At 40.8% G+C, this 12,384-nt stretch overlaps 1 protein-coding gene across 4 annotated transcripts in view; it reads left to right on the top strand.

Moving 5' to 3' along the window:
* Nucleotides 1-12,384, top strand: part of nbeab (neurobeachin b) — a 183,307-nt gene that overhangs the window by 153,829 nt on the left and 17,094 nt on the right. For all 4 annotated transcript variants that reach the window (XM_076734998.1, XM_076734997.1, XM_076735000.1 and 1 more), the window contains 3 exons: nt 6,424-6,564; nt 7,640-7,759; nt 11,188-11,340. In XM_076734998.1, coding sequence (XP_076591113.1) covers nt 6,424-6,564; nt 7,640-7,759; nt 11,188-11,340 — 414 coding nt within the window. The remainder of the gene's footprint in view (nt 1-6,423; nt 6,565-7,639; nt 7,760-11,187; nt 11,341-12,384) is intronic.

Raw genomic sequence — 12,384 nt, 5'->3', positions numbered from 1 at the left:
TGTTCAATTATGGATCAGAGGTAGCTGCATGGCCTCTAGAGACTTGTTCATTGTATATTAGGGCTGTGTGTGTCTCTCAAAGGTGTATGTCCAGTGGGTGTGGTTGTGCACCACGCAGGCTGTGTGTGTGCTAACAAAGGCTCCGATTTTTTGATACAGCACCCACCTTTCAGCACCAAAACCAATATGATACCAATCCTTACAACGTGTTTCTAAAATCTTTTTTTCATTTAACAGTTTTCAATGCTGTAAACACTTGTGCAACTTAAATAAAATAGTTTAAAATGAGGATAAAAAGTATTGTGGTTCAGTGGTGACTACATCAACTTTTTTTTACTCACTTCCTGTTTTAATTTGTGTGTTTATTTTTTTTTTTTCTGCAGTTGAATAATATCAAATCACAACATGTAATATCATCTGTCAGTCCAGAGCTCAGTGAGCTGTAGCACTGTGAAGATAAATCGTCCTATCATTACTCTTAGGTTAATACACTGGTCGTAACTGCAGCTAAATTATAGACCATAAACCGAAGCACACTTGCATTGCACAATTTTGGAGGCTTCCTTTCCCACAGATCAGAGTCATACCTTAGACCTGTTTGCCAATTACGGGTGACTGTCACTTGATGGACAGCATTGTTTAAACTGCAGGAGCTCTGTGCTGATCTGCCAAATAATATCCTCTCAAATCTGTGCACACACCTACAATTACCTGCTGGTTGGGCATTCAGTCAAGTGTGAAAAGTGCGGTTGAACACTGCATGGCTTTGCCTCGGGGCCAGAGTTCTGCATATTTGGATGTCAGATACATTCATGCAGTGAAGTGTTTCATTAGATTCTAATGATTATTTCTTGATGGTTCGACAAGTGGATGACAGATAGGCGGAAGTTAAATCTGATGGAAATTCATATAACTGCATAAGAAGGAGAAAGAAGCACACACAGTTAAACACTGTGCTTCCCCATCCATTGATGAAAATGTTTTAGATGTATCCTTTGTAAAATATGATTTCAACAGACAAGCAACACCAAAAAGTGACACGAGTGCATTTCTCAGCCTATGAAAGTGTTTCTATGCAATGATAAAAATAATGCTGATAATGCTGATCTACCCTTGTAAGTGTACTTTGAATGAGCTGTGTTCACTCGTAAAGCTTCTGCTGTTCGAGTGAAAGCTGAGAAACTCCAAGAGGAACACTCTGGGCAGCAGAGACAGAGCTTGGCTGCCGCGTAGACCCCCTCCACACTTTTCTTTCCATAATGGAGCCTTCTTGACGCTCACTTCCACTGCAGTCAGGCTCTTTGGGAGCACATCTGCTTTATCTTGAGTTTGAGCAACGTGATTGCATTAGACTTGAGCTGCATGCAGCCTCGCCTGTGATGAGACGAGCAAAAACGACTGCGACTTCTCCTGACGGAGCACCATAGCAACAAACTGTAATGTAATTTATTTTTAAATATTAAATGCAATGTGCGTCTCTTTGGGAGGTAGCTTAGATATAACCAAAGGAATGGAGGCACTCTTTCACCAGGTTCATTTCCTGCGTCTTCGGAGTGCAACGCCAGAAATGATTCTGATTGAATCTGAAGCCAAATCTGAGTTTGATCATACTTTGTTTAGTTGTGTTGATGTATTTCACTGGGTCAGGTGTTGTACAAGAAATGAACTCTGATAGGAGCAAGTGTGGAACTGTCTGAATCGGTTGTTTTCATTGGCTTATATCTGTGATCAGTATGATATGCAATGCAGAGAAAAGGGAAGAGGTGATTATTCTTTGTTGAATAGAAGTAAACAAAGCCTGATTTGGGCTTATCAACAGATGTGACTATGACGGGAATAAAGGTATTCAAGGACTACTGGATCTTATCATAAGTGGGTTTTTATTTCTCATTCAAAATCTAATCAATCATACATTCTCCTCGTATTTTTAGTTATCTATACATAGCAAAAAAAAAAAAGCAGTATCAGAGTAGTTTACATTATATTTAGAAAATGTATTTGACATTTCCATACAGAATACGTCTTGTTTATAGTAGTTTTTCATGGCCAAGACAGCACACTTAGGCTATGCTGAGAAGTACATGAGTTTGACTAACCTAGAAGTAGCCTTTCGTTTATTTTATGCTTGAACTCTCCCAAGAGCAACAGTGTGGGAGCTGCATTTCGCCAAGCTTTCCTGTTCTTGTAGCTGAGAGCCATTGTCTTGGCAAACATGCTGTGGAAAATAGTGTCTCTGTCAAGGCTCTACCCATGGTCAGTTCATTACAATTTCACATGGCTTCTTTAATTGGTGTGCTTTGTCTGTTTTGGTGTCAGACACTGGGACATCAGGATTTGTTTAAACAGAGAATCACAGTTGGTGTTACAGTCTAATGTTGACTTTGGAGGGATGCTACAAGCTTGCTAATCAACACTCAACACTTTGGTTTACAGCCTCATGTTTATATATGACTGGGGGACCACAAGCCACCAGAACAGCTTTTCCTTCTGCTTTCCTTCTGCTGTCATTGATTCATGCTTTTCCTTAATTTGTCACCCATCTGTATATTTCTAACCATACGCGTTACTTCCGTAGATATACATTGAATTTGCTTTATTATTTACATTAATGCATCTGTATTAATCACCTTAGAAAGAGTCATTTCTTAGCTTAACTTTATCTTGACCTATTTTTTCTTGTTGTGTTTAGTTTTTTTTTTTTTTTTTTTTTTTTAATGTTTCAGTGTGTATATAACAGTCCCAGTTTGGGCAGTGTCCAACAATCTGCCAGGTACAAATTCCCTTTAAGATGACAGCAACCCGTGACAAAGAATAACTTCTTCAATGGTGTGGGTGAAATGATAAAAGGTTTGCCATGCAGGCAGCATAATTATCCTAGCTCACCAACCTTTTCTAGAAAACAAAATAAAAGCTTTCTTACTTTAACATGACACTACAAGTGACATAGGAAATGTCTTGTTACATTTATGCTGACACAGCTGAGCTTCGTGGGAACACCGAAACATTTTTGCGTCATTTATGTGGTGCCAAATAGAAAGAACATGTCAGTATACGAGTATTTGGATCCCCTCCCCATAGCTAAGTGCTTTATTCAAGACATTTGTGGTTAGTTTAGTCTTAGGAAAATGGATCTAGACGTACTCTTTGCATGTACCTGAAGTTTAAAACCTGCTTGTAATATTAGTATGTTTTTCATATCACATGCTCTTGCCTTTAATAACATAACTTAGTTTGTTTTCCAGCTTCATCTGGTACCATGATGGCAAAATGGGAAAGACAACCATTTAATAACCATTTTGTGAGCCTTGTTCCTGATACCTATACATTCTTCACTCTCTTCCACTAAATACTATCACCTGCAGCTCCTTTCTCAGTTCCTTCATTTTTACTTATTCTTCTTCCCCTGTCACATGCATGACCTGCATCTTTCGTACAGTTTTAACCTGCATTAGTTACACTATGGACGGTTTTACGGAGTGCGAGACGTCTTGTGGCTCGCACCCCGATCCAGCTGGGCCAAAACGTCACATGCAAGGCTATTATCACCCCATAAATCGATGCAGATCTCAATAAACTCTATTCAATTGTGCTAACACTGATGTGGTCTGCCATTAAATTTTAAGGAAGAACCAAAAAAAAAAAACAAAACCTGGCCCCATTTAATTTTGACATAGAGCTTCAGGCATATGCGCTGTGCCACACATGGATATGACCATAATCTTCAAAATGACCAAGAGAGTCTGTCTGTCGTACTGAGGTTGCATACAGACTGTACCCAGCCAAAGGAATAACTGTGCAGTTTAAATAATGTTGGAATAATTGGCTTTATTTTTGGGCAGCAGACTCAGACCATTTGGAATTGAGGGCTTTTATTTTATTTCTTCTGACCTCTGAGTTGCAGCTTTCAGGTAGAAAAGCTGCCATTGATTACATTACCAGTCTCCCTCCCCCCTCTGTGACCGATTCAGTGGTACTGAGTATATTAATATTGACTGCCAATATGCCTCAGAGGCTCTTATATTGGATGGGGTGATTGAAACAGCAGAGAAAGCAATTTATTCACCACTAAATGTATGTTTAATGGGAGTAATTTTGTTGCCTTAAGAACACATGAAAATGAAACAGCCGCCGCCAAAGGGCAAAAACCCAGTGATGGTGTCAGTACAATATTGAAATTATTACCCAGGCTGCGGTTAAATAATGAACCATGCTATCCAAGGTTTGGCCTAACTATGAAATAATTGGATGGATGTCAAATAAATATAGCAGTGATGTTATTTTTTTCTGTTTTTATATCCTCACAATAATTTGGCAGCAATTCTTCACATGCAGAACAACGAATAGGAGACGTTTTTATGATTTCTGACGTTTTCACTCTGGGCACTGCATTCATTGCTCATTTAGCATTTTGGAGAATTCAAGACTCTGCTGTTCACCAGTGAAAAAACGGTTTTCCTCTACTTCATGTTTTGATAATAGGAAATTGTGAAGGTGGCAAATGTTCAGCACATGATTCTGTGTGTATGTTGTCTGGAGCTTATAATAACATGCACACATTAATAATGTAATGTTATCTAATCCAGTTTTTCTCCAATAAATGCTAGCTAATTATGCTAATTTTTTCAGTTTTTCAGTCAGTTGATTCAGTTCTTCAAATTGGTGATTTTAAAGCCGTAGCTTGTGGTGCTACAGTGTTAGATTCCCATACTACACTGTGTAGGTCATGGTAACTCCCATCAGCGGTGCCCAGTAGCACAGAGGAGCTCTGAACACAGATGGGAGTAGCAGTGCTGAGTAAAGTGTTTGGCTCGGTGGGTGCGTTGGGTGTAAATCAGGTCAGCCCGGGTTAATCCACATGGATTACCCACAACATTTAGCAGGAGGCGCTCATATCTCCTCCCTCCGCCCTCTGCGCGACATCCTGCTCACCCATGCCTCCATACCCCTGTAAATTTCAGACAGAAGACAGCGCAACAGGAACTTTTTAGGGTTCAGGAGAATAATGGGGTCTGACAGACAAATCCCAGAGTAAAGCTCCTTGTCTCCCCTGAACTCTCCTCCAGCCTCTCTGCCGGCCTCACCACATGTAGCTTAATGGGGAACCACTAAGACTCTTGCAAGTGTATCTCTGTTAATTATGCTCAATTATGCTTTCCCATTTCTTGTGCGTTCTTAGCCCAAGAAATAGGACAGCAGGTTATTTACACTGTGCACCCAACAAAAGTTCATGTTCATGCATAAGATTATAGAGAAAAGGCTATGGACTTCCACAGGCAGATTCCTCTGTATGAGACTTTGAGTCTGACTTGTGTGGTTTCTTAATAAATAAGCCAAATTAAGTACAGAGTAGCAGTAGTAGAAGATTTATTTTCCTAGTTTGATAGTGTAAATTATCTCCACTTACTTTAAATACTCTATGCTAAGGCATTGGCTTGCACAGTGATATACTGATGTTGGTGAGGTGAACCCAGGCTAAACTCCTGAAAATGTGTCGTAGTCCTAACCTTTTCAGTATTATGGGTGTCAATTGTAATTTTTTCAAAGTATAATTGGCTTGCAGTTATAAGTGTTGCTGAAAATGCCAGCAGCGTTCACTTCTGGTATTCCAACAAGCCCTATATTGGAGCACCTACATATAAAGTGTAGGTTTCACTGACCTGATGACACAGTAATCTAAGATAAGCCTGTCTGTGTGTTTGTGATGAGAAGGCACTTTAGACAGTTAGAGTAAAGAAAAGAGGTCATATGACTAAAGTACTCACACTGGCTGACAGTAACGCATAATGCAGAGTTTAAAATCCTTGAACTTGTCCATAAATCCTTTCATTGACTTGTCTTTCACTATATTGTTAATATGCTGCCAAGACAGATGCCTGGTGCAGTCCTCAGATCTACAGACTGTCTGCTGCTCTGTGAAGTCTCTGCAGTTTTGGAACCAAACCCAGAACAGTTTAGAGACAACAAGATCAGTGGCTAGAACATGCCTTTTAGCCTTGCTTTAACTCCAAATTGGTTATTAATATTTTAATACTATTACTGCTTTTGATTCTTTTACTTGATTTTAACTTTTTGTCTGTTTTTGGCTATGCTTGTGGGTTTGACTAAGTTCGACTAAGAGTTTTATCAGTGAAAGTGTCTCCTATTTATGGGATAATGTAAGCTCCAGCAAACGAAGTGGTGATATATTTAAGAATCCTAATTTACAGAAAAAATCGTCAAACATAGTTTTGTGTTAAGCATATAGATCATAAATGCAGAGGTGTATTTTGTCAAGCTTGCAAAGTCAATTCAAGTGTCAGAATGATCCAACCACAAGTGCATATCAGGCAAATGACTTACAAAACAGTAGGAAACAGTTTCTTTAGGGCTGCTTTGAGGGGAAAATGCAAGTACTGAACCTCTTGCCTCCTTATTTTTTTCCAGCCTATCGGTGCTCTCAACCCAAAACGTGCAGCATTCTACGCCGAACGCTATGAGACTTGGGAAGATGACCAGACACCACCTTATCATTACAACTCCCACTACTCCACAGCGGCTTCCACGTTGCACTGGCTTGTCAGAATAGTGAGTAAAATCACTCTCTCAACCACCTTCACAGCCATTCTTGTACTGTGTTCAAAACCCCTGAATTAGTCAAGCATCTGAATAAGAATGAAGTCAAACCGGCGTCCTCAGACAGCTTTTCATTTTTGAGTCTGCATTAGTTGATTGTCACTTGTCAGACTTGATGATGCTGTTACTTTGAGGTCTGTCGGCTTCTGCACAGGAAACGGCTCGACATCTCAATTTGATTGGGCCTGAGTTAGACCAATGGCGCTCAGAAAACACATTTCACAGGCCAGTAAACCGGCATATGTGAACTAAATAAAGAGTGGCTGGGTAATGATTTACAGAGGCTGCTGTGACAGGTTTATGTGTTTCAGGCAACCCAGTGAGCGCTGGAGACATGTCCATCAAGGTTACTGAGCACTGTCCTCATTTACTCTGGAAGAGACGGAGGAAGCACATGCACTCTCTACCAATCTGTTCCCCACAAATCAGGCCCTTAGAACCTGCAGGGCTTCTTTGAGTGTGTATTTGATTTTGAAGTCAGCTTATTAATGTGAATGAGCTTTATGAGGAGTTTGTAGTGTATTTCTCCTCCTCCCCCATCATTAGTGGAAAGGGGCTGATGAACTGAGGGGGCTCCCTTGACAGCAGTTAGATTGGCCTCTGTGGGTTTGTTCCCACAATCCCTTTCTTCCTCTGGTGAGTGATCCATCCGCCCCAACCGGCAATGGTCGCCATCTCAGACTGAGAAAACCAAATTTGAGCTAATTATCATTATGGCTTACTGTACTCAGGAAGAACACTAATTAATTCTCCCCCAGGCTTGGTTACAATGAATGGCTGATATCTACAGAGGTCCATTAGTCTGCAGCAGAAAAGAATAACATTGAAATAATAAAGATGATTAAGACTGTTCACATGCATGTACTGCATCGAAGTCCACTAAGTTCAAAACAATACTGAGACTTTCCTTATATTGATTATGACGGTTGCAATCGAAATGCAGATCAGGACGGTGAAAAAGGTAATGACTTTCAATTTGGGTTTGAGATCTTTGATCTTTGTCATGTCCAATCTGCTTTCTCTGTAGGAGCCCTTCACCACGTTCTTCCTTTGCACCAATAACAACAAATTCGACCACCCTGACCGCACCTTTTCTGCCATTGCCCGCTCTTGGAGAAACTGTCAGAGGGACACCTCCGACGTAAAGGTGAGAATCACCACAGCAGCATGTGGCACAACACGATCCATGGTTTACAGTTATGTAGCTATGTATTCCCTTGCTACATACTACATACTTCTTCAAGAGAGTGTTACTATCTTATTCAGACAACAATGATAGGAATCATCAATATACATTTCGTTACATATCTACCAGCAAAATTAGAATTATACAGTTGTTACAATTGGCAATATAACCATACCAAACCTCTCACTCACTATGCTCCCCTCTTTGGCCAAGGCACCACTGAAAAAATATATACCATTAATTATAAATGCCTTATTCAAACAGCAAATCACACAGAGCCACAGTGTACAGGATTACCCTAAGCACTTAGAAATGCACATTTGAGTTATCTCATGCAGAAAACAAACTATCTCAGAGGTAGACTGATCTTGTATCTCTGCATGCAAGCACTCATGAGTTTGAACAAAGGCTGTGTCTGAGAGAAAGACAAAGCCCTCCCTCTGCAAATCCACAGAGCAGTTACCGAAAGCGCTGAACCCTGCTGATTCGCCTCCATTTTGCCCACTGCATAACATGCAGCAGGAATACGCACTGACCTCAAAGTGTCATATATTTCTAGCACACCCTGCATCTGGTAGTGTTGCCCCAGGCAATTAATAAAGCATTAATGACAAAAGCTATTTAAAATGTAGTCTTTTATGTACGGACAGGGCTTTTACTCACCAGGATCTGGGCGAAAGCAGCCAACAGTCTATGCGAGGCAGCGGCAGAAAGCTGCGAGCCAGCGAACAGCTGAATAGTCAAACGCCACCCTGTTAACAAATACAGCCTACTTTCAACTACTTGTATGTCTGCATGCATTTGTTTTTACACTCATAAGATGGCTACTGATCTATTAGGAGAGGCATTGTACTGTGCAGGACAATGCTGGATTACTAACAGTATTTCATAATGTATTAGAAGCAGGAAACATTACACAAGAGCTTGTTTGCTTTACCCATGGTGCAATATGGGTAAACTACTGTATTAGACAGTGGCACTAGAATGACTAATTAGATTATTATCATTTGCTCTGAGCTTTTTTTTATAAAAATCACTATTTCTGTTATTTCTCCTATTTTAGCATATATTTTAACCCAGATTTTAATTCCTTTCCATAAGTATTAAAAGGGCATTGATCAGTAAAATCCTAATCCAAAATTAAATTAAATGAAACCACAGGTTTTCCATGCATGCCCACTGAAAGGCAGCCAAACATGTAAACAGACATACAAATGCCGTGCGCAGACACCATGTAGGGACGGAGACTGAGGGGAGAGTCTGGGGTTAAGGTCAGCTTCGGCCCAGTACACCGAGCGGGCCATCAGGCCTCTGATTAAAAGGCAGCTTGTTTTTACCAGGGTCTCTCCTTCATTAACCCCGGCCTCCTCCAGCAGTAATGACGACAAGACTGAGGGAGGCTGAACCCCTGATGGGGATGACCTCCTTGAGCAAGTCAAATGGAAACAATCCTGCGCCGACCAAGCCCCTCACCTCCCCGACCACCCCATCATTATTGTGCATCCATACCTCTCATTTATTTCTGTGCTCACACAGTTATGTTAAGCTGGCACAGCCACCATGTGCAGATAGAAGCACACATTTCTTGGAAGAAACACACACACACTCTCTCTCTCTCTCACACACACACAAACTGCTACCATGCTGTCTGAAGGAATCCAGCAGCACTCCACTAGTGACAGATTTTGACGAACATGTCATTAAGGTGACACAGTGTAAAGCAATGGAGGCTTGTGTGATTGACTTGTTAGCCCATTACGATGCTGTTGCAGAATTAATGGCTGCCATGGGAGGGTGGCTTGAAAACAGAGCTGGCAGTTTTAACGGCTTGGCGGTGAGTTACGGCAGGAAGTTTACAAACGAAAAAAAGTGAAGGGAAGGGTGTATGTGTGCGTATGTGAGAGACGGAGGGAAACAGAGAGCAATGGCCACTTTACTCCTTTCCCTGTCGTGTGCAGAGGGTGAAATGTGACCAACAGCAGACCAGGAGGGTTATTGGCCTGTACCTTGTCATGCTAACTCGCTCTCTCAAAACCCAGTGATTTATGAGGGCCTAAAGGCTCCACACGTTATGTATCCCATAGGCAATATAAAGCTCCATAGTACCACTGAATCTGACAAACACTGCATTCATAAAACAAGCCTGACACAAGGAGTTAAAATACTATCCTGCACCCTCCTTTGTAATCTCAGTCTAAGAGACAGACAACATTTAACTGGTCCTGTGTGTGTGTTTTCTAATGAGGACAGAGCGGACAATCTACATTCCTCATGTGCGTGTGCCTCATTATGCAGAGACTTTACTCACTCATCCTTTCTTAGCTGTATGATCAGGAGGATAAGATCTCTGGATCACAGAAAGTATACATACAGTAATTTATGATGCAAGTACCTTTTCTTAAAGCATTTCTTAGATGACCATAACAGTAGTTTTGCGTTTTGAGTCTGTTACCCATCCAGAACATAAAGCATGTCACAGTTTTTAGACTATTTGACATCCAAAAAATAAATTTAAAACCTTTTGAGGTTATCATTAAATACCATCTCCTTTATTATGTTTTTTTGTGTGTGTGTCACAGTTGAGTTTTGGTTATCTGGTATTGCTGCTGAAAGCAAGTGCTGTCTGTACAGATGTTGTTGCTTTCAAAGACAGTATGACATCTAAGTTTCAGAGTTAGCTGCCAAAGAGCTTTGCACAAGCTGTATGTTTGGGGAAAAAGAAACCAAGAAGACAAAAAAATAAGCAACTGTGGATGTTGTGAGAGTTTCAGTCTCTGTATGTAACTTTGGCAAAAAGAGTGAAGTCATCATGATGTTCACTCCAGTGGATTGCCATCTCAAGCAAGTGTCTGTAAGTTGATGTCCAGAAGTGGTTAAGAACACGTACATGATGTGTACTTAATGGGTTAAAAATGTCTTCATAAATAGTCTTGTCTCAGAACATGAGTAAATATTTGCTCTCTTCTCTGGTGTGTGGAGTCACACCAGGCTTTATGTTGAGGGCTCCTTTACCATACTGACTTCCCCTCCACTGCAAGGTCCTGACCTCATCACAAGAGCCCAGAGAGCAGGGAGAAAAACCCAGCTCAGTTCCAGTTTCATTTAACACACCTAACACCTCTGCCTGGAATAACTGGACTAGCACCTCTCACCGCCTTCTCATGGCCTGCTGTTTAGTTTGTTTGTGTTACCTTTCCCCTTGAATTCTCACTTCATCTCAGTGGGATACAGAACCTTTTTTCTCTGTTTTTCGTGGCTCTGTTCTCACATATGTTATTTCTTGCGCGTTGCTGAATTGTTGGGCGATTATATGGTGAAAACTGTGGTATTAGATGAGGTCCTGTCAGTGTGCTGTAAAACATGAACATCTCTCTTCCTTTAAAACACAGGAACTGATTCCTGAGTTCTACTACCTCCCGGAGATGTTTGTCAACAGCAATGGCTACCACCTGGGAATGAGGGAGGACAGGGCCATGGTTTGTGATGTGGACTTGCCAGCCTGGGCCAAGAAGCCTGAAGACCTTGTTAGGATCAACAGGATGGTAAGGTTTGGGCTTGTGTCAGTTTCAAAATGGTAGAATTACTTTAGCTAAAATTATGTGTGTGTATGATATATGAGATAAAATATTAAAGAATCCTCAGACTGTATGAAAACATAAATTTCACTTCATCTTTATCCATCAAAACGTTACTTTCTCCACCTTTTAATCCTCGTCAATTAAGACTGAAGTAATGATACTAACATAAATTAACCATTTGTAACATTTATTATTTTCAGTAACATAAATAGTCGCAGTTTATTGATTATTGTCTCATTAATAGTGACAATTTCATCAAGTATATTTATTGGCTTCTTTTGCTATTCAGGACAATATATGGCACACTGTCATGTCATATTAAAGTGCTGTGGTGTGTTTTGTTCATAACATACACCACAATATGTAAAAACTGTAGTACCATACTGAAAACCTACTATTAAGGTGGAATCATGTCATTTAGGTGTATTTTTAAAATTATTTCTTTACAAGTAGCTTTTCTGCCTCGTGTCTCACAGCAGCATATAAATCCATTTCCCACTCCTCCTCGTAACCTTCCCATGCATCTGTGTCTCCTTGTCTTATTCATGAAGCATCTAATAAAGTGCACCGCTCAATACTAACACTGTACCCCTGACCCCAGTGATGTCACTAAAGGACAGGACTGAGGGCAAGTTTGCCCTATAGTGTTACCTTCTCTAATGCCGGGCCTCATCACTTTGGCAGTGTGCGGGGTTCTCGACGTCTGCGTGTGCGTGAACGTCTGTGTGTGTGCGTTTAATACAGACAGCCTATCAACATGTGGTCCATAACTCCCAGCAGGTTTCAGGAGCAGCACGGAGACAGAAATGGAGATCCAACCCGTCTCTTGCAGTCAAATAAACTCTGTTCTCCCTTTAATCTGGAATCACTTACTCCAGAAACTCAACAGCTGTCCTTCCCACTGAACCTCCTGACATTTTATACAAAATCATATGATGAACGGCCATTACATGTACTAACGGTGCAGATGCATTTTGAACACTTATCCACATTTTTTATGTGGAAACT

This window comes from Chaetodon auriga, chromosome 7 (genome assembly GCF_051107435.1).
Source record: "Chaetodon auriga isolate fChaAug3 chromosome 7, fChaAug3.hap1, whole genome shotgun sequence".
NCBI classification, from domain to species: Eukaryota; Metazoa; Chordata; class Actinopteri; order Chaetodontiformes; family Chaetodontidae; genus Chaetodon; species Chaetodon auriga.
The sequence above is the reverse complement of the archived record's forward strand: the minus strand, read 5'-3'. Positions and strand labels throughout refer to the sequence as shown.